Here is a 21654-nt window from a genome sequence, read left to right as displayed (position 1 = left end):
GATCCTTAAATTACAGTATCCAGTACAGCAGTGGGGCTGTGCACACACACAGATTTCACATAGGCCCACCTAATACCCCACCAAACTGGGGAACAAAGTCGGAGAATAATCCTTTTAAGTGTGTGTGTGTATGTATTTTAAAAGGATTTTTAACCCTACTTTACATGTGGGGCACAATTCTACACCAGAGGATCTGAGCAAACACACACACACACACACAGAGGAAAGATCAAAGAGGCCGCACACACACACACACACACACACACACACACATTCACACGTGGTAGTGAGCATGTACAGGTGAAGGAAAAGTGAAATAACACAATCCACATGCGCCTCTCGCTTCCAGAAGCTTCCGTATGGGGCTGTAGGGGCGGGGTTTAATTAGATGATGCATTGAGGTTCAAATAAGAAAAGAAAAGTGGGGTTTTAAGGGGGTTAAAAGTGTCACCCACCTTCCCTAATGCGTGACATGTGAGACTTGGATTAGGAGCTCCAGTCACAGGTGATGGGATGACAGATGCTGCAGGTGAGGAGCAGCCCAAGATGTGACTGCCGTGCTTTTTTTCGAAGCGTTTAAGACAACTGGTGACCAAGGGATGCGTCACCAACGTCAATCATACCTTTTTCAAACCACAATTCACAGCCCTGACAGGCACTTGTGCAACATGCCTGGTGGGCAGGCGACCTGACAGACGCAGAGATGGTGGGGAAGAAAAAAGGACTATTAATATCCCCTCAACATAGAGCCACCTCCTCCAGCGACACGCTTCAGAGGGACGAAATGAAAATTGACAGCCTCACTCGCAACACTTCCTGTTGTCCCTGCCCTACTTCCTGTTGAAGACGAGGGCACCCGTGCGGTCTCATTCAGAAAAATAAAACAGTCTGCACGCACATAAATGATGACGATATCGCAGAATTCCCTGATTCTTCTTTCAGAAACAACATCAGCGCCAGCATATAAACGGGGCTTGGTGAGCTGATATCAGGACGCGTGTGATCACTGCGCAAACACACATTATTGCCAACATTTCGCTTGGGCCACAGACCGCCTTAACTTCCTCTTTCAAGCAACCTTGGAACCTCTGCAAGAACCCAGAGGAATAAACTCGCCATATAATTACCCCCCTCGCCATTAACAAATGGACTAATTAATATCAAACCTGTATTTACACCTAGTGCTTGCTATTCCTACCGCCCGAGGTTTCCTCCATTTTTTTCCACAGCAAGGTCTGTTGCAGATTGTTCAGTTTGTGTTCCCAGCAATGCACAAATAAGCATTTAATTGCCGCACTATAATCTTAATCCAACGGAGCTGTTTGGATTTTATTATTTTGTAGATTTGTAGCAACTTGTCTTTTATGGAACACAAATGGCGGACCTTCTTGAATGGCGCCCACCAAGGCGGCAAAGGATCGTGGACGACACTCAACACATCAGCGGAGACCTCCTTCTTGGCTCAAGGCACAAGACAGAACACAATGTCCTGGTGGCTCTGTATATACACACACACACACACACACACACACACACTCATTAGCACCCTGCTCTGATGTTCTCTCTCAGGGTTTTGTCCGTCACTCTTGAGAATCGCTCTGACCCAGATTTAGTGGCCATCACAAACAACGCGTCAGAACGAGGGGAGAGATAAACACAAGGAACTGTCGAGATGCGCTCCGATCCCACCGCAGACAAAATACGGGACCCGCCGACCCCTCCTCAAACTACAGTCAGCAGGGAGCAACAAAAATAGAGGAGATGGGGGGCATGAGGTACAAACTGGAGGCTGAATGGGGCTGATGTCAAACAGTGACGGCTTCCGTCTTCACGTTTCCATGGAGACGTGCTGCTTTTTTGGCCGGGCATCCAGGGCAACGGCCAATCACAGCGCCGCTGGGAGCATCAGACACCCACTGAGTTGGTATCAGCAGGGGGCATGGGAACAGGGGCCTTGTCAGGAGCCATTACTACAAACAAAGCACCTGGCAGGTCAGACAACCCCACAACGGAGACATCGGTGGCCTCACATCAGTACTCAAAGCTCACCGGAGTGGCGTTCGTTACTGACGATGCAAGTTCAGTGTGATTTACATAGACAAATAGATAAAATGAGCCCTTCGCTTAACGTTGCACTTAATGCCAGTTCTAAAATAGTGCCCATAGAGAGGTAGTCTTTGAATTGCCTAGATACTGCACAGATGCCATAGCAACAGCACAGTGTTGCTATATATAGTGTTATTACATACATATGCAGATCTATCCTAGACAGAGTGATGATGCAAACAATGAGGGAGAGGGGAAAGTGCGGTGATCACGAAACACTAAATATGGCACATATAGCAGGTTGTCATGACAATCATTTACCTTGCTGATGTGAAACTCCAGACGCCTCATGCACCGCTCAATGGCCTTGATTTGCTGAGGGGAGAGGGAAGAATAAAATGATTGACGTGGCCATTATACAGGGTGATCCAGCAAGATATAACTTCTGGATCTGTGGCTCAGATGCGACTCTCAGAGCAGGGCAAACATCAGAGAGACTTGTCCCAACATGTTACTTCTGTCAGGCCTCCTCTCTCCTCAATTGCTGCCTCCACTCCTCACGCCAACTTTCACTAACCTTGTCCAAATCATACAGGACTCCCTGTAGGAAGGGGCAGCATAAAAAATATTTTATTAGCATAAAGCTATCTAACGTTAGAACATCAAATATTAATTCTAAGGTAATGAGCGGTCTCATAATGTCTCACCAGTCTAGAGTTCCTCTTCATGTCTTTCATGAGGGACGTGAGCTTGTCCAACTCAGACTGGTGCACCTCCAGGTACTCACTAAGAGTCGAGGGGGGTTAGAATCAAAGACACGTTCGGCTGTCACAACACCAACATCTAACACATGACCTACAGGTCTATACATGTGAGACTGTAAGAATGGATACCACACACATGATGGCAGGATGATGAAAGCGAAGAAATGGGGTTTTAAGTGTGTGTGTGTGTGTGTGTGTGTGTGTGTGTGCTTTTGTGTATGAAAAAAGGACATAAATTGTGGAAAGGAAAAGGTACAAAGAGGTATGGGAATTCATGTAAATGAAAAGATACAGAAAAAGGTATGTAAAAGCAAAAAAAAAGTATGGAAAGCAAAATGTACCAAAACACAGGGAACGGAAAGGAACACCAAGTGGGGACTCACTCCAGGCCTTGTTTGAAGGCGACGTACATCTCCTCGACTCTTTTGGGCTGGGGCTCACGAGAGGCGCTGCTGCTGCTGCTGGCAGACTTGTGTCCGGACAGATGGGTCCTCCGGGGTTTGGACTGGATCTTCTTCGGTATGGCCGAATTCCCCATGAAGGAGTTACACCTGGAGACACACATACCGAAATACGCATAAGACCACGAGCAATAAAAGAAGCCAAATCATTGGTGGCGAACTTCAGATCTGTCACTCAGGGATTCTTGGGCTTTCACAAACCTGAGGTCCCCTGACGGAACCTTTTCAGCTTCAAACCAGCCACGTGTATTATTAGAAGGTCAATGATCACCTGATTCTAAGTAAGCAGTAGTATGGCATGCGTTCGTGTGTCAGGTGGAGGTTGTGGGCCAACCATGACCAAACCATAGAGCATTCTCAACTCTAAATGCTGCTCTTGCTCATCCACAATGTCCTGAATCCTGAGGTCACGCCAGGATCACACAGTCTGTTGACCAAGTCATGCGTTTGATACCCTTCTCTCATGAAGTGCACACACTCTGCTAGGCTCAGGCACTTCTCTTTACACAACGGCCTTCAACAATTGTGCTCCGAAGTCCACACGCAATGGCTGTCATTATCGGCACACATTTAAGTTGGATTGCTTTGCTCCGGAATGCCTGAAATGTTATTTGCCAGCAGCAGAGCAAACACAGGCGTAGACGTTTTCAGTGCCCCGCAGGGACACATGTGCAGAGCAAAACTGACGTGGGCTCGGGGAGCTCCTGACAATTAGCAACATCGCTAATTTCAGCCTCCAGGCTAAAACTACTTTGTGTGTGCGGGCGAAAATTTGGCAGCCATGCGATAAACCGCGCGACCAGAGTAAAAGGCACACGTTGCGCATTTGAACCCATCTTTCAGAGCATGAGAATTTCAGATTTTTTTTTTTTATATGCTGCTATGAAACTAGGCCACCGTGTAGAATAAGCACGCACTGTCGCCTAGGGGTCACACTCGTCCTTTCGTTCTGCCATGCACGTGCACACACACACTCCCTTTGATGTCAATGAATCCAATTTTCAAGTATTATCCTAACAGAACACATCTCTCCCGTTCTGTTTGGCATGTTTTGGCTAAAATAACCCTTCATTAACCCTTCAGGAGGCCTTTATTTTTATGTATTCTCTCGCATGGCTCGTTTCAGTGCATGCGAGGTTGCGTCAGGGCGGCTGGACCGAGAGGAGAAGCCCTTACCGTGAGCGTCTCTCCTGCAGGGTGCTGAAGCCGGCAAACGACTGGCTGCGGATGATTCCATTGGGCCCTCCGGGCGAGTGCGTTCCAGCTGCCATGATGTCAGGGAAGCGGGAGGACACTCCTGCACAGAGACAGCGGGATTATGGGTACGGTGTTTAACGCGAATGCATTTTGCACTCTTCGGCTTCTGGAGAGTCAGGTGCAAAGCACTTCTTGTTGTTGACTTGTTTGTTGTAAGTAAAGTAGGTCAAGAAGGCACGAAGCTCACTCGCATACAAGGAGGCGCTTTCAAGAACCCAGCACAAGGCCAAGCTATTCATCCTCCTCCTGCTCATCCAGACAACATGGACACATCATGTTCAACCGCCCTCCTAGTAGAACCAGGCAATGTGACTCACTGCGGTGCTCGCGCAAAGGCTCGCTGGAAATAGACTGGAAAAGACAGTGGTCCCTGCACGGAACAAATTACAAGGCTTTCGAGCAAAGCGCGGCACACCAAGCGCCACCTGAGCCCACTTGAGCATCCTGACAAATCAAGGTCCCGCTCGCTGAAGTGTTTTAACAGTGGAAGCCAGAGAACTTGGAGTGGCGCCATAAAAACTGAGCAAGGGGGACCTCACCCGTGCACAAAGAGCACTTCAATTTCAACCCCCACCTCACCAAACAAACCAAAAAAAAAACCACACACACAACGTAGCGCCACATAGGCGCAACATTCTTAGCATAGCGGGCTAACCTGGGCCGAGCTGATATTTCGATCAGGTTGAAGAGGCAACCGAAAGTGCTCCTACACATCTACAAGTGTGAAATACTATTGGATAATTCTAAGGTGGAGTTTTAGGGTTGGTATGAAGTTGTATCTGGTGATGCTAACTTCAAAATTACTGACAAAGCAGCTAAATCGGAGTTAGCTCTGAGGGCGCACTCGCCGTTTCTTTCGGGCTTGTTTTGTATGGTTGTCTGAGGGGACAGAGGTCTGTCAGGCCCGGCGGCCCCCTGGCGACCCGAAACCTGGCCTGGGTCGGCGGGCGAGCTGATATTCAACTGTTACGCCACTCCTCCGAGAGCGGAGGACAAAGGGCGGCAAAGATTCGCAAGGAAAGACAAGATCTTGTTCTGATGTGGGAAGACAAAAGGCGCTCATATGACACACGGCGGCTATTTATAGTCAGCCGATCGGCATGCGACGCGTTGAAGTTGTTGTGCAGATGCGGACCGCTGATAGACACGGCTTCAGCACTGAAAAGATGTCCTTCCAATTTTTTTTACCTCGGACATTAAAACTATTTACCGAAATTGCTAATACCAGCTTGGTGTGTAATTGTATTTTGTGAAATTACTGACTGGCTAATTTCCCTAACAGCTCTAAAAATCCCAGAGAGTTTGTTTAAGAGCCTGCTTTAGTCGAAGATTAATCTGAAATCTGATGATTCGGTAAACTTGATCTAATCTGCTTCTCTGAATTTCACACTTTGTCATGAATGAGAGGGTAAGCCAGTTGTCATTAGTCTCAGTGGGTTTTTACAAGATCCCTTGTGAAATTGACCCCGCCACTGCATCATTAGTTAACGTCGGGTAAGATGCATAGTGGAGACAGACGGAGGCAGGGACCATCAGATGTTAGAATTTGTCGATTAGATGAAAAACGGTGCATTTACAAGCACTGCTGGGCAATTTCAGATCTTCTTTAACGGGAGGTGTGGCATTTCAGTCACACTGTGTTCTGTTTAGAGCTGTCATTTCACGATGTCACAACTGGGGTGGCCCGCAGAGTCACTTCTGGTCTGACACACACAAACACACACAGAGGAAATAACCCTAACACAGACAGGAAAATAAACAAGAACAGCTTCCATGGTAATTTGTATGCATAACAATGCAACAGTGATAAAAAATAATTGATCTGTCCAAAACTTTCACACACTGACCTTCCATTCAAGGAAACAGGCTCCTCAGCTCAGAAATAAACCCATTAGCTTTCAGGTTAGCCCTACGCTTCTCATCCAGGGCCCAGTAAGACCAGTGGGGTGCTCGGCGCACCCTTACCGAAGGGGTTCGCCACTGGCTGGGTTGAAGGCCGATGAGTTGGAGCATTAGTATTCCAGCCGGCACGGCCTGGCGGGCAGCTCTGTGAAATGTTAGCCCATCTGAGGGGGCTTGGTCAGGGGAAGAGGCTCATAACTTTGTCACTTCCAGAAGGGCAAGTGTGTAACAGGGGGTGCAGAGAAGGTGAGGGGTCTATCAAAACCCTGGCTATGAAAACCCTGGTGAAAACACACACACATGCAGCTTTCAAAGGCTTTTTCCAGAAACCAGTCGCCTGCTCTAACTAGGGTTTTCTCATCAGAATAAAATGCTCCACACAAAGCCGCAACCTCACCCACACACACACGCAAACAAACACAATTTACTCAGATAAAGACAGCGACTGCCTGCAGCATGTGTGAATGCCATTAACTTCAAGCCACTGTGTGTACATGTGCGAGTGTGTAATGCTGGTATAAATTACGTATCCCATAGCAACGGGGCATAAACACAAATTGTGTTGAAAAAAATAACACCGACATTAAGGTGGCCGACTGCTTCTGATGCCACTTCCTGCACCAAGACGGGGTACATTTAAATTTCAACGTCTACAGATGACCTCGCAACAAACCCGATAAACACCAATGACAGGGGAACACACACACATACACACACACACACACACACACAACAAAAACACAAACACTTACTTACTGCAGTTCCCACAGGACCAATCTCAAGAGCACTTTGTGTTTTTAAGAGATTCAGAGAAAAGCTACTTTAATGGTGTGGTAAACATCTTAAACACACACACACACACAGCTGAATGATAAGAGAGCACTCTGGAGAACGTCTCTGGAGAACTCCTGCCACAAAGAGACACTTGCTCTGCGCATTGCAGTTATAAAATGCGTCTCGTCTTGTCTGAGCTGGGAACGATGCACTCATTTCCTCTGAAGTGCCACAGTCTGAAATACAGAAACAGCACTGGCGGCTCAGATGTCTGTCTAGTGGATCAGGGCTTGATGAAGGAAATTTACCTGACCTGTGACCCCCCCCCCACATCATTATCAGGCAGGCATTAGCCTCAGACTGTGTCGGCCTTCTTGTAGCTTCACCAGATTAACACGAAATGTGAGATAGGGCTCGTAAACCAATGCACGACCACATGGCAAGAAGCAACCCACCAATGAGATTAAATCCACACTTTACACCCTGGATGACTGTCAAATACGATCTCGATGTGTCACTTCACTTCATTACATGTCTCTTCATTTACATTATGGACCTACCTGAGGCAAGATGTTGCCCAGGCAAGAGGACACGTTGAGGTACATTTACATTTATCAGACTCCCTTATCCAGATGGACCTTCAATCAGTAGTTACAGGGACAATCCCCCTGGAGACACTCAGGGTTGAGTGTCTTGCTCAGGGACACAATGGAATAAAGGGGGTTTGAACCTGGGACTTTGTGGTCTTCTGGTTGTGAGGCGAGAGTTTTACCCACTAGGCTACTACCACCCTACTGCCACATATCTAGACATGGGGGTCCAAGGAGAAAACATCTGGGGAACACAATCCTAGGGTTGCAGCTACAAAAAATAAAGATGAAACCACACTGAAGGCAACCTCTGACGGGCCACCAGGCCTCCAGGAGGACACGGGTGAGTGGACGGACCTAAGGAAAACTTGCCGGATCACCGGCTTGGGTAACACGGAACCAAGATGCAGACAAGGAACTCGGGAATGGTTGATCTATTAACCAGTTGCTTGGACTCTTACATGGGTCCAGCGGTCCTCGCACCGAGGATGCAAACGTGGCTTAGCTTTAGCATTAGCAATGAAAAATAGTCTAAAGCTAACATCCTCTATCAATCTCTAGATTTAGCGAGACCAGCCTTGGCTCCTCGGTCTGAGATCATCTCCATAATTAATGTTCCACACATCAGCAGATTTCCCCCAAAACCTCAGTCACTGGTATGCGGCGCCATGCCGCCATGTTCCAAACCGTAACCTAATAATAAGCGGGCGTCCTTCATGTGTGAATGCCAACAGGATGGCACCCTGAGCCTATAATCAGATCGGAGGCACTTCGGCGAGACTTGGCGACGTGGACGCAGGGGCACGGCACACCTGATGTGAAAAATGTCACCGGGTCACGGGTTCATCATAGCAGGCTCCTGAACTCAGACCAGGCCGTGACCGAATGAACAGACAGGAATGGCTCGCTTGATAAACAAAAAAACAAAAAAGCGGCGGAGCTGCAGCTCACGGCGTGACGCGGAGCGGAGTTGACGGGCATGTCTGGTGCCGGGGGTGCTGGGCATTATGCAAAGGCTAATATTTATAGAACGCACAGTCGAGCGGTGGGCGGGGGAGGGGACATTCCTGTATGTGCAGGGACACGACCGGGAGAGGGGGGACGCACGGATGGGCTCCATATGGGGCGGGATTGAAATAACGGCGCACTGCTGTCATGCGCGGCGGCTGCGGGGGTCAGATGGCTGAGAAACCATGTTGTGGAACTCGATCCGCCCTGGAAGCGTAGTCTGAGTACGCTGCTGCCTGGTTCTACGCTCAGGCTCATGCTGACATTTCACATTTGGCACTGTGGTCAAATGTAGGTCTGAACAGACAATCAGCATAATCTGACAATCGTGCTTCTACTGGCAACATCAAAGTTTCATTTCATTTCATTGGGCTTTATGAGTATTATGATTCAAATTAATTCTACAGTCTTCTATATATTCTACAGTCATGTGAAGCCCACAATGCAAAGTATCCCCATTATAGATTCATCTTTGAAAAATGACATCTAATGATATATTATTGATATCTACAGATCTCAAAATGATCTGCAAAAAAAAATGTAATAAAAAGGCAAATTAAAAAAAATATATATATATCGGAAATCTTTCCACATGGAAATAATTGATAACCTTAAAATTTCACATTAGGTGAGACCTATTTTATATATATATATATATATACACACACACACACACACACACACACTTTGTGAAAGTGAAAGACACAAACCGCGTCTGGCCCCATTAGTCTTGTTTTCCCCAAATCCTCAGCCACGCCGCTCCGTTTGATGCACGCTCCAAATTTACATACCGCCGAGATATGATGATGCAAATGTTTTTGTCGTGGGGTGGGGTTGGTGGTTACAATGCCCCCATTCACCCGACAGTGAACCAGGGCCGCAGCCACGTTACCGCCACCCCCTCCCTCCTTCAAGACAGGCGTCTGGGGGGTGACGGCATCCGCTTTGAAGCGCCGAATTGAAGGCTGTTAAATATTCAGAGGTGGGACCCTTTTTTGGCAGCGTGGCTGGGGAGCAGACAGGTACAGGAGGGTCAGATGAGGCATGCAGTTGGATTAGTCAGCCATCTGCACGCCAGGGGAACATCTGTCTGCCGGGGCAGGGCGGGGGGGGGGGCGGCTGGTATGGCTGCCAGAGCTTTTACACGGGCACCATGCGTTTGGACACGCCTGGCGGCGGATGGGTTGCCAGAATTCTTATCTCGAATAAGCATGGGCTGTCATCAAAACAAGATACGGAGCCGTGCAAATGAATTTCCACTGTTACAAGTCATGGATAGATTGCTAAATTAATGGAATTAAGGGACCATATCTGGCTTTGCCCTTCGAAAGAAAAGTAGTACCGTACTAGCATCTCTGTTTCAGTAGGGTTCGAAAATACACCGTCTGATATACATAACAAAGCAGCATTTTACTGTAAAGTACTCCTCCCTTCACACATCTGGGAGTTAATTGGTTTAAAACCGATTAAGTTGTCACTAAACAACGTGTCAGAAAATGAGCCCCCACTGACAACCTCACATTGGAATGGTTGGCGGATGCAACGTAAAGCTGCATGGAAAGCTTAAACGAAAAATAAATACAGAAACATCAGGCCTAGCAGTCTTATGATTGCATGAGGATAAAGCATCGTAATGCGTATAGGAACCAGGACAGTCCCTTTCTCACCACCGAATACAAATGGACTGTTAATCAAAGGGGATTATGGGACAGCGACCGCCCCCCCACAAAGATGAACTAAAAAACAAGGAGAATCAGACACAAAGACAGACGTCCATGACAGCATCTCTCCTCCATACCAGAAAAAGAAAGACAGAAAAGCGAGAGAAGAGAGAAGAGGAGAGCGCCTCGGGCCAGAACTCAAACACCTGCTACACCATCCTGTGTGAATTCAAAATCCAAAAAGCACATTACACGCACACACAGCTGGTATCATGCATTCTTCACCACATTCTCTGTAAACAAGATCAGAAAGCAGATACTCCAAATCACATGACACCCAATTTAGCCCGGCTAACTCAATATGAAAGGGCTGACACCACGCCCGGCTGCTGCGCTGCGATTTGCGAGGATCACATGACACGAAGAGGCCATCTCTGGGCCGCTCGAGGTTTTCCAGATGGAACAAACACTCTCCGGGACATTATTTTTTCGTTAAGACAATAACGCTATTTGGCACATGCTATGTAGGACATAAGGATTACCCTCGGGATAAATAAAGCTTTATCTTATCTTATCTTATCTTTTATGCATGGACTGTGGAAATGGAGAACCATACAGAACTGAGCCAGGTTCTACAGCTGTTTCATACCCAAGCACAGAATGGGTTCTGTGTTTTTCCCAGAATGCAAGCAAATCACCTGATCCACATGACCATCGGAGGTTTTTAGTCAAACAGTAAGCTAAATGTGTGTGTCCTTGTGGTTATATTTCTTTAAATGAAAATATAATCATTTTCATCTTCTTTTTAAGATGAAAATAGTTGAGAAAAAAAATATTTGAATAAATTTGCCTGATGAAAAGGTAAAATGTTGCATTGTGTGACTCTGGGAAAAAGTTCTGTGGTCATTCTAGAAAAAAAAAATTCTCTCTCTCTCTCTCTCTCTCTCTCTCTCTCTCTCTCTCTCTCTCTCTCTCTCTCTCTATATATATATATATATATATATATATATATGTGTGTGTGTGTGTGTGTGTGTGTGTGTGTGTGTGTGTGTGTGTGTGTGTGTCAAATATCTTTGCCGAATTATTATTTTTTTTAAATCACTCAAATTGTATGAAAGCCACTGGAATAGGGTGGTAGTAGCCTAGCGGGTAACGCACTCAGCGCGTCTGATAAATGCCATAAATGTAAAATGTAATGGTCAGGGTTAGCCCTTTTCTTAATGAAATTAAACCATATAAATGTCAGAATAAGAGAGGGGTAAACCAGAACGTGATACCAAAACTCTAATATGTGGGCGGCTGGGGGGGGAAGGGGTTGTCTTTCTTTCCTGGACAGAAGAGGTGGGAAGTGGGAAGACTCCCACCGCGGCCTGAAATCTGAAGCCACTCAGATCCCGGCCCCCCCGCCCCCCACGCCGAGACGCACGGCAGCCTCGGGGGCAGCGATGACAGGCGCAGGACGTGTCGGGACGGAGGAACGCGCTGCCAACAAATCACAGACAGGCTCCGTGGTCCGGGCCCTGACGCACAGGGGCTTCCGGTGACACCAGCCATTATTTGCCTCTGTGTGTTTAATTCATGGTGCGGACAATCGCGGACACACTCCTCCCTCCGATAGAATAGAATGTTCCCAACCTGCTAATATACCTATAAACGAGGCATAAATTACTGAACGGCCCGAGGGCGGGGGAATTATGAATTTGGCAGGGTTTAGTTCTAGTAAGTGGCCACTTCAACAACGTAGACCGGTGTGTAAAAGGTCACAAGGTCGTCTTACAGTGCGCTCGTTCATACACAAGCGGTCCAAAGCGGACCACCATGCAACGAGGCCGCAGTGAACTTGAAGAACAAAAAAAAAAAAAGAAAAACTGACGGGACAAGGGAACATGGGGGCCATGGGGGGGGTCCGTTGGCAGGGTCCACGTTGGCCCGCTTCTTTAGGCCTTGGCATCTATCGCCAGTCCTCGCCTGGTGCCGCCGGCATGAGACTCCCCGTCAGACGCTCGCCACAACTAAACTGGCCTGGCAAACGCACTTAACTGCATCAACTGTCGCGCCGACCTCGAGGGGAGCCGGCAGCTGCCGCACGTATTCGCCCTCCCCCACAGAACCGGTTCCGTATGGTTCTGCTCGCTCGAGGACACGGTTTCCACAGCAGTCAGGGGGTCTCAGGACCATTAAGTCTCTCTTTTATCTTTCCAAAAGAATTGGATTCACAACAATGGATCAGTGGACCACAGTCCCCGTCCCCCCCTGGTCACGCCGGTTCGGCCAGTTTAAAGGACCCCCATCATGACCCCCGAGAAGGTTTCTGTAGAACTTGACCCGACCAGCCACCAAGTACACCTGCAGCACCGAACCCCCAAACCCTGACCACACGCTCCGAGTCAACCACAAAATATGATGCCAGCCACGAAGCCCGTTATTAAGGAGAGGAATAAAAACATAAACTCGCGTACAGTGTCAAATATTCCAAATCAGATGTTTGTTTTGTCCTTATTAAAGAGCAGCCGGGCGTCGCTACTCACCGCCGTACAACTTCTTGACTTCGCGCCCTACGCGCCGCGTCCCATGCGTAGCGCGGCTATTCCCAAAGCACCGGGGACTCGCTGCTCTCGCTGGCGGCTGCGGGACGCGCTCGGCTCCGCGGCGATTCCATGTGTCCCCCGCCAGCCGAGCAGCGGGCAGGAGTGTGTGCTGGAGGGCGGGGCGTGTGGGGAGGGAGGCACGCCCACCGAACGGCGGCGACCAATGAGCGGCCGGATCAGTAACAGTGGGTGGGGAAAACGTTCCCGAACGTTTCTGCCGCATGGTCACTGGGTCATATGGAAGACCGGTACTACCAAAACATGCAGGTAAAATAAAACAAGGTAAAACCATCTATAGCAAAACCATCACGTATTTTTATAATTATGTTCTCATTTTAATTTGGCCTCATACCTCCGAGGTCCGACTGTGTGTAGGACACTTGGCTATGAACCACAAGACCACAACGTCCCAGGTTCAGACCCCACTTACTACCAATGTGTCCCTGAGCAAGACACTTAACCCTGAGTTTACTACTGTTTGGTGCAGGTTTCCTCCAGGTTCTCTGGTTTCCTCCCATCGTTCACTACTAGGTAAATTGACAACTTTGAATTTTCTATAGGTTTGAGTAAAAATGAACCCCACGAACCCCAAAGAGACGTGCCTCTGACAAATAATGTCTGCCTCTTTATCAAAATTGTTCAGCAATGTGGAAATGACATCTGGGTCCTGTAGGAAGTTGCTTGATCTACCTTCTATTGTATAATCAAGACTTCTGTCTTAAATTTCCCAATGACCTTCTTGTAGCAGCCAATAAAATGCTCTATGGCAAATTGCGCATTTTAACAATATTTACTCAGCTGTCATGTTTTACATGCATGCATGAGATGTGTCTTCTGTCACGAAAAGCTGAAACATATGTGTTGCCTGCAGTGGAAAAAACATAAAATGACACACCCACCCTCGGGTGCCCTGCGGTCCCGGTGCAGGTGAGGTGACCATAATCAAGTGACAAATGTGCTCTTCTACATGTCTGGTAAACTAAACTGAGCCACAATTAACAACTAAACTGATCTGAATTCACATGAAAGCAATGTTAAAGAGTTGCTATTGGAAGTAAAGAGATAAAGAGCTCGGTGTAAATGTAGGTTATGTCCAGTTTGGTTGCCTCATCTCAGATATAAGACGTGACATGATGCATGACAGTCACTGTTTTTGGTCCTAATATAATTCAGCTTGGAGATGCAGAATAAGGACTGAATTGACAAGTCAGCCATGCCCAGGTTCACAGACAGAAGCATATGAACAGAAGGCACAATGAAGGGACATTTCAGAAATTGCATGCAAACACATGCAAAAGGCTTGTTAACCTTGTTTTGCATGTAATTGAACAAGGTTTTTAACGGTTTATTTTAACAGATAATTTTAAAGGTTTATGTCGCTAATACACTGATGAAGTTTATCATAAACCAGATTCAACTATTCATCAAACAGAATTACGTACTGAAGCAAGTGGATATTGCAGCTATCTTGTTATCTGGACCCCGTCGGTGACCAGAACAGATTTGATCCATTTCCCTATTGCATCACCATCAACCAGCTTCCAAAGTCAATGCTGCTCTACGCTTTAGTTTGCATCACTCTACTACATATTGACTGCATCCAATTGATTAACATTTACATTTACGGCATTTATCAGAAACACATATCCACAGTGACTTACAATGAGTAGCTACAGGGACAGTCCCCCCAGAGACACTCAGGATTAAGTGCAGGGACACTCAGGGACACAATGTGCTAAGTGGGGCTTGAACCTGGGTCTTCTGATTCATAGGCGACAGTGTTACTCACTAGGTTACTGCCACGCTACTGAATTACTGAAATTACTGACAGAAATAATGTACAATATCAATAATCAATAATAACTTGACAGGTCTTTGATTGGTTTGGTTTTGCTGCGCACGTCCCTCCATAATTCCTGAGGCTGGGCCTATTTTACAGCTAGCACACACTGAAAAGAACCACAGTCATTGAGTTACAATAGGCCTGAATCTGAAATGCACAGTCATTTAGCTGATTTGCATATTCTCTTTTCCTGCAACAACTTCTGAGGCCTTAAGCATTCGATTTAGGCAGGGAGCCCAGCACCGGTCTCTCAGCAAGCCGGTCCTGCGTAACTCCAACTCCTCCGCACGTCCGCACAGACTCTCTAGCTGCTCTGCTCCTCACGTTGTAATTATTGCTGTCATCGGCGAGCCCCTGACACAAGCAGCCGCCACACCTAGACAGCGTGAATGCATTCTGGCACGGATCTTCAGGCCTTCAGTCCACATACAACTCAGCCTTTCAAACAGGAGAACCTACAATCAGTAGGATCGCATTTGAATCGAAACGTTCCATCTGTTCTTACATCTGAATTCTGGGGTGGCATGGAATTAACCACACCAACACTCCCACTCACTGCACCTGTGACCACTTCCACACTTGGTGAAGCTCACAGGGTCAAGGGGAAGGGCGGAGCCGGCGAAAAGATGATAGACAGTTGCCCTTGGTGATTATAGAACTCTGAGGTGGTCCTACTTGTGTATAGTGTGCAAAATGAAAGTTCACCCAGCCACAGGCGCGCGTGTTTTGACTGGCGGCTGGAAGGGCCAGATTACAGGCTGTCATGGCCCCTGGATCGCGGCCCCCGCTTTGGTCGTAATAACAGGCTGTGGCGCAGGTATCAGCCACCCCCTTACCCAGCTGCCTGTGGGCCACGAAAAAACCCATGGCCCTCGGAGGTGCTCAGCCTGGATTCGAGCTCTTGCGGCCCCGCCCATCCATTCCACCTGGCCGCGTGGTTTCACTTCAGCACATTAAAATCGTAAGGGTCCAATGTTCCCAAGCACGATGTTCTACGTTCTGATTGCTGCCATAGCATTGTGAGTTATTTTAATCATTTAATTTGTAAGGCCCCAACCAAGGATTGATAAGACCAGCCGTAGTTATCAACATTAAAACAGTTACTGTTTTATTTTATAAAAACAAAGGACCTAAACATTCAAATTTTTCTCAGATAACATCAAATGTTCTCAGATAACATCTAAAATGCATCTTGAATTTCATTTTAATTGATCTGGGTATTAATGAAATCTGAGACATGAGTCGTCTGTCAGCATGAAGCGCCAGAAACGGATGCCTGTCACCATTCTCTGGCATTCTTTCTGTTCCTCTTCACATGGAACGTGGAAAAGGACAAAAAGAAAGAAAAAAACAAACGCACAATGATCCTCGTGTTTCAGGGAGCCAAGCGAGATACGGCGGCAATAAAGTAGGTCAGCGGGGAGAACGACTGTCATGTGGCTCTGAGTCTAAATCTCTGCGTAACGCGCCTCGGGTGAATGCGAGTCGGCGAGTCCCACTAACCCACACACACATGACAGCTTCATTCATTTCTTTATTTATTTCATAGCCCAGCTGGCCGCTGGTGGGGGTGTGAAGGGCAGCTGGAATCTTCGGTTTCTCCAGGTGTGCAACCTCTATTCACATGAAATTTTACTCTGATAACACTAGCTAGCACACACTCACAATGACAGTTACCAATTACAAAATAGCAGGGCTCCCAATTGAAAAAAAGTAAACCAATTAATCGCACGTCACATTTGATTAATCACGATTAATCTAGGTTAATTCTTAACCGTAAAGTTGCTATAATGCACATTTAAAACTATTACAGAGATGTGTGGGAAAGCGGCTCAGGCCACAATGCTACGCTCACATACACACGCTGAAGGCATCAACAGAGGCTCCTCCCATTTGCTTCCAACAGGCTGTCACCATGCACCACTGCATTGTGGGTTCATCACTTTGCATTGCTTGTTGGCAGAGATTTAAAAAAAAAAAAGCTCATATAAAAAAAAAAAAAAAAAACCCATACAGTGCAATTTTTAAAAAGACATTTTACAATTTAATTAACAATTAATCGCGATGTGTACACAATATGTACCTGTGACTGCACAGTAAGCAAAAAGTGGCTGTTTCTTACGTGTTAATTAAAATGAATTGCGGCAATTAACACGTTAATATTGGCAGACAGAACCAGTTAATGATGTGTCAGAAACTGAAAGGAAAACGCAGGTTTGGGTCCACATGGTCCTTGTGATGGAACCGCTTTTTCTGTGGCATATGTAAATGGTGTATACACTGGACAATGGCCAATATGAGTGAGAAGCCCCATCATCATCACAACAGCAATGACAGAAGATCTTTCAGGAAAGATGCCAGCGGTTTAAATGCCCTCATCAGCTCCCTAACCATTGTCATTTGAAGATTGTCTCGGACCATCTGAGATGGTGGTTGCCAGTTCTACCAGCTACAGAGGTGCAATTGTTCGTTTCTGTTGACAAAACCCTCACAGTCGCAGTTGTGCCGCTGTTTTTAGTGCTCCGTGTGTGTTCAGTGAATCTATTGTTTCCTGAAAAGCCCTCCAGAGTGCACGACCCCGGACCAGTTGGCTGTCTGCAGATAAAACTGGTCGGGCGAAGGGGGTCGCCTTTTTATGGCAATCTACACTCAGCTTCCCCTGCTCAAACAGTATGGTCTTAACCACTATAAGAGAACCTCCTGCGGAGCCATAACGGCTTGTAGATTAATCACCATCCCCTGCGTCCCTCTCCTGCCCTGGTCATAAATCATTACAGTTATGTTGAAACAAAACGCCGGCCCTGCGGACGCTGCCAGAGCCCCCCCGGAGGATACTGTTTCCTGGGGGCCAGAGCGGCAGGCATGTCTAGACGAGGAGAATCGGGATAAATGGATTTCTGAAACCCAAGCCAGGCGTTTCGCGTCTTTCTGCGTTCGCTGACTAAAGGCGCGCTGGCGTACAGCCCCCTCACCCACCAGGGAGCGTGTTGGTCGCGAAGCACGCGGCCTCCGAGCGGGCCGGGACGGCGGTCGCTGTGATGCTGACCTTTCCCTCCTCCTCTGAGGTCAGTGTGCATGGAGCATTGTGTGGAGATCACAGCGACGGTAAAGAATGACACTGTTGGCCGCCGCCATTTTGGCTCAGTTCTCACATCAAACGGCAGGCCTCTCTCCTAAATGCAAATCCCAGCATTCATCAGTAGTAAAAACGATTTAATTGCAGTTTAATGGTCTGATCAGGCAGAGAAAGAGACTATGGGCATGTTGCAAAAGTCTTTACTTGGTACATTTGCCACTGTGATTATGCGCCACCAATTAACCCCAAAATAGACTGCATCAATGCTAACATTTCCAGATTAGCATTCACTTAGCATTCAGCTTCATTCCCAGGAGCTAGTCTTTTGAAATGCTCTAAACATTTTTTTTTACTTATTTTAAGAGAATAAGCATTGTTCAACAATTACGTTCACTAATCTGGCTTTCAGTTTATGCAATGGACTCGCTGCAGGGTTTGTCATTTAAGATGCAACATGAGAATCTTTTAAACATGACCGTTTTAACATTTAACATTGATATGCCTCCTTGCCTGTCTTAACTCATAATTATAATATTATATAATAGCAAATATTATATAATAGGAAAACTAAAGGACAAAAGTACTTGGCTGTAATGACGGTACTGAGATCTTTGCCACCTTTGTTCAATGTTTGCTGTGAAGCTTTTGAAGCTAATTGGGGTTACAAACGCATCAAAAAGCTGGTCGTCGTTGCTTAATGGACCAATAACTTTTACACCAAAACAAAAGCGAGTTAGACTGGGGTGAATTGTAAGACATGAATGAATCAAAACTGGTTTTGAAATATTGTAGTTCTGTTGCAGCTTGCAAAGTGTGTTTTGACAGCAGAATTCGGCCGTCACCAGATGAGGATCGTGTTGCCGTCAGACAGCCCAAGGCTACACGTTGGTGTTAAAAAAATGCTGTTTTTCTTTTTTTTTAGCTTAATTGTGCCTTGGGATGATGAGCTTGGATCCAGTTCTCCTGCCTCCTTCTTTCAAAGTTTATTAGGCCATGGCGACTGAGCTCGCTTTTCGTCCCATATATGTCAGAACCCCGTTGGTGGGCGTCCGTGGAGTCAGCAAGACCTTCATTTCCTGGAGGTTGCGTGCTAAAGGGAGCCCTGAATATCTCATAAGTCAAAGGCCTCCTTAATATGGATTTTTGTCACAAATAAAGCCAGTGTTGCTTATTCTTTATTTATTTAGTGCTGGATTTTGACGGAATTGGGTTAAAAACTTTTCAGGTAAAGTTTCCTTTTGACCCGTAACTACAGGGTTACAGCCTGCAGGGCTGCTCTGGTGCCGGAGGTATTTATTCTGTGGGATAGCAGGAGGTGCAGAAGTGATCCACAGACACCCTGGAGGGTCTCCTGTTCCATTCCTGAACCCTGGCAATTAAATGCATTGACAGGGCAGGCATGCCATTGCTCCCCTGCATTCTGATTGGTTATGTCCCGTAACCATCATTTAGGTCACCAATCTCAAGAAGAAAACAGGAAAAATACATAGTTTTAAAAAATGGAATCATTAAGCGGCAGTGGGAGACCACCGCGACCAGTTTCCATAGTAATGTGTGCTCGGGTGGCCATGGTAACGCGTGGGTGCGTGGACGTGTCAACGTTCTGCAGGCTGTAGCAGGAGCGCCATAGTCCAGACCCACGCCGGAACCCCCAGGAGGACCAAGTCCTGCACTCCGGGCCAATTTTCCCCCTTTCCCTCTTACTACAAAGTATCGGGGGCAGATGGAGAAAAACTGGGCCGGGTCATACGGAGCAGGGAACATGAGGGGAAGTGGGGAAAGGGCTCTTACAGAAAACAGGACGAGCAGAAGTTGGAAAGAAAATTGCAACACGTTATGTTTTTAGATGTGAGAAGACCAATGGGGCAAAGTGTCACAATCATCCCATCTTCCTCTGTTTTATGGTAATGAGACACTCCCACATTTCACTGTTCTGCAATAGAACCGCGGGCGCACAGAGGTACTAATGCAGGTTCATTAAGAATATAGAGATCAAAACCCTCTGGAATCGATTATTATTTTTTTTTTGCACATTTCTCATTAATGGTGAAATAATTACATGAATTTGTGGAAAAAGAAAAAATACCAACATGCAACCAGAAGGTAGCAAATCTATAGCAAATAAGTGTTAACATATAAGGAGTTTGACCTTTGAACCTACACATCTTTTGCAACTGTCTAGTATGTCCTAAATGTAAATGTATTGAATCATGCATCATTTGAAAGTTGCATAATCTTAAGCGATGCACTGGTTATACAAGAACACCCACTCAGGACCTGAGGTCCTATGATGCTCAGAGTCGACTATCGATGAAAAGAAAATAATTTCTTGATTGAATGCATTTTTTAAAAAAAAACGGAGTGACTGAACATCAGCTGTGCAATTGAGCCCTGGAATTGGTGGAGCATTAGAAATTAAGACATTATTCAAAAAGGTGAAGCTTCAACATACTTTTCAGTAGATAGGTATTTCTGTTTTGGGGCACTCTTTTTGTAGGTTTTATTCCAAGAATTTCAGATACTGGACTTCAGACATTTTATGAGCTGCCACCCAGCAAAAAAAAATTCCTCTCTACCTTTTTCAAAATTTCTCGATAATCAAATTACTGTGTCAATTAGAAAAAATCTGACAATTGAGCTGTCAGAATACATGAGGCGGTGGATTCAGATTCTAGTCGCCGTTGCCTCATTGTGATCCAGTATCAAAAAACTCTGTCGCACCCCTAATTTGTGCAGAATTCGGGGTTCAGTTCCCCACCTGGCACTTGTCTGTCTCCACCCACTCCCCCCACATGACCCCAGACCACCCTACCGTCACAGAACACGTCCTCGGCTTCATTTAGGTCATCTTCGCTGATGTCGGACAAGGTCAGCCCCCCTCTCTCCATGTTTCTCTCCCTCTCTCTCTCCTTTCCCCCCACGTCCGGGTTCAGGCGCCGCGTACGAGTGAGTGAGCGAGCGAGTCGACTGTGCAAATTGAATCAGTGCTGAATCGGCCGCTTCAGCCCCCCCGGGCGACGCCCGGCTCACTGGCAGCTCGAGCCTGAGCGGAGAGAGATATGGACTCCTGCTCACTGCACAAGGGCGAGTGTGGGTGTTTCCTCTGTGTGTGTGTGTGTGTGTGTGTGTGTGTATCGTCCACCTCTAGCTGGTTCTGGTTTCATCAACAGGCATGGTTTCGTAATCTCCTCTCTGAGTGCTGGCCGGTGTGTGTGAGTTTGAGAGCACTCCGCAGTGTGTGTGTGTGTGTGTGTGTGCGTGTGTGTGTGTGTGAGATGAGGCAATGCAGGGAAGAATGATCTGCGAAGCGCCTGCTGACTAACGGGCATAATTAGCTTTTCGTTTTAGGGACAGCAGGGCCTGGACGAGATGTGTGAGTCTCCCATTCCCATCCGCACCCCTCAAGTTCGGCGTTACTGTACTTCCGGCTACTGTTCCATGAGAGGGAACCTTGAAACTTGGGGCAGTGGTGGCCTAGCGGTTAAAGAAGCGGCCCCGTAATCAGAAGGTTGCCAGTTCGAATGCCAAGGTGCCACTGAGCAAAGCACCGTCCCCACACACTGCTCCCCGGGCACAAATTTCACTGTGTGCACCGTGTGCTGTGCTGCTGTGTATCACATGTGACAATCATTTCCCTTTAACTGTAACTTTATGTTTTCTTCATTGATGAAAATGATGCGGCCC

General features: G+C 46.9%; 1 protein-coding gene across 2 annotated transcripts in view; it reads right to left on the bottom strand.

The window, feature by feature from the left end:
- The window catches only part of ripor2 (RHO family interacting cell polarization regulator 2), a 30516-nt gene extending 9435 nt beyond the window's left edge, over window positions 1-21081 (bottom strand). The window contains exons 1-6 of one of the 2 annotated variants that reach the window (XM_028963217.1): window positions 20783-21081; window positions 4448-4568; window positions 3194-3361; window positions 2754-2832; window positions 2624-2647; window positions 2368-2421 (exon numbers count right to left, since the gene is read on the bottom strand). In XM_028963217.1, coding sequence (XP_028819050.1) covers window positions 2368-2421; window positions 2624-2647; window positions 2754-2832; window positions 3194-3361; window positions 4448-4568; window positions 20783-20858 — 522 coding nt within the window. In that variant the 5' untranslated portion in view covers window positions 20859-21081. Of the gene's footprint in view, window positions 1-2367; window positions 2422-2623; window positions 2648-2753; window positions 2833-3193; window positions 3362-4447; window positions 4569-12991; window positions 13124-20782 lie in introns of those variants that run through there. The other variant, XM_028963218.1, reaches the window with a different exon arrangement.
- Window positions 21082-21654: the final 573 nt, after the last annotated feature.

Source organism: Denticeps clupeoides, chromosome 20, assembly GCF_900700375.1.
Source record: "Denticeps clupeoides chromosome 20, fDenClu1.1, whole genome shotgun sequence".
In the NCBI taxonomy this organism is placed as follows: Eukaryota; Metazoa; Chordata; class Actinopteri; order Clupeiformes; family Denticipitidae; genus Denticeps; species Denticeps clupeoides.
The sequence above is the reverse complement of the archived record's forward strand: the minus strand, read 5'-3'. Positions and strand labels throughout refer to the sequence as shown.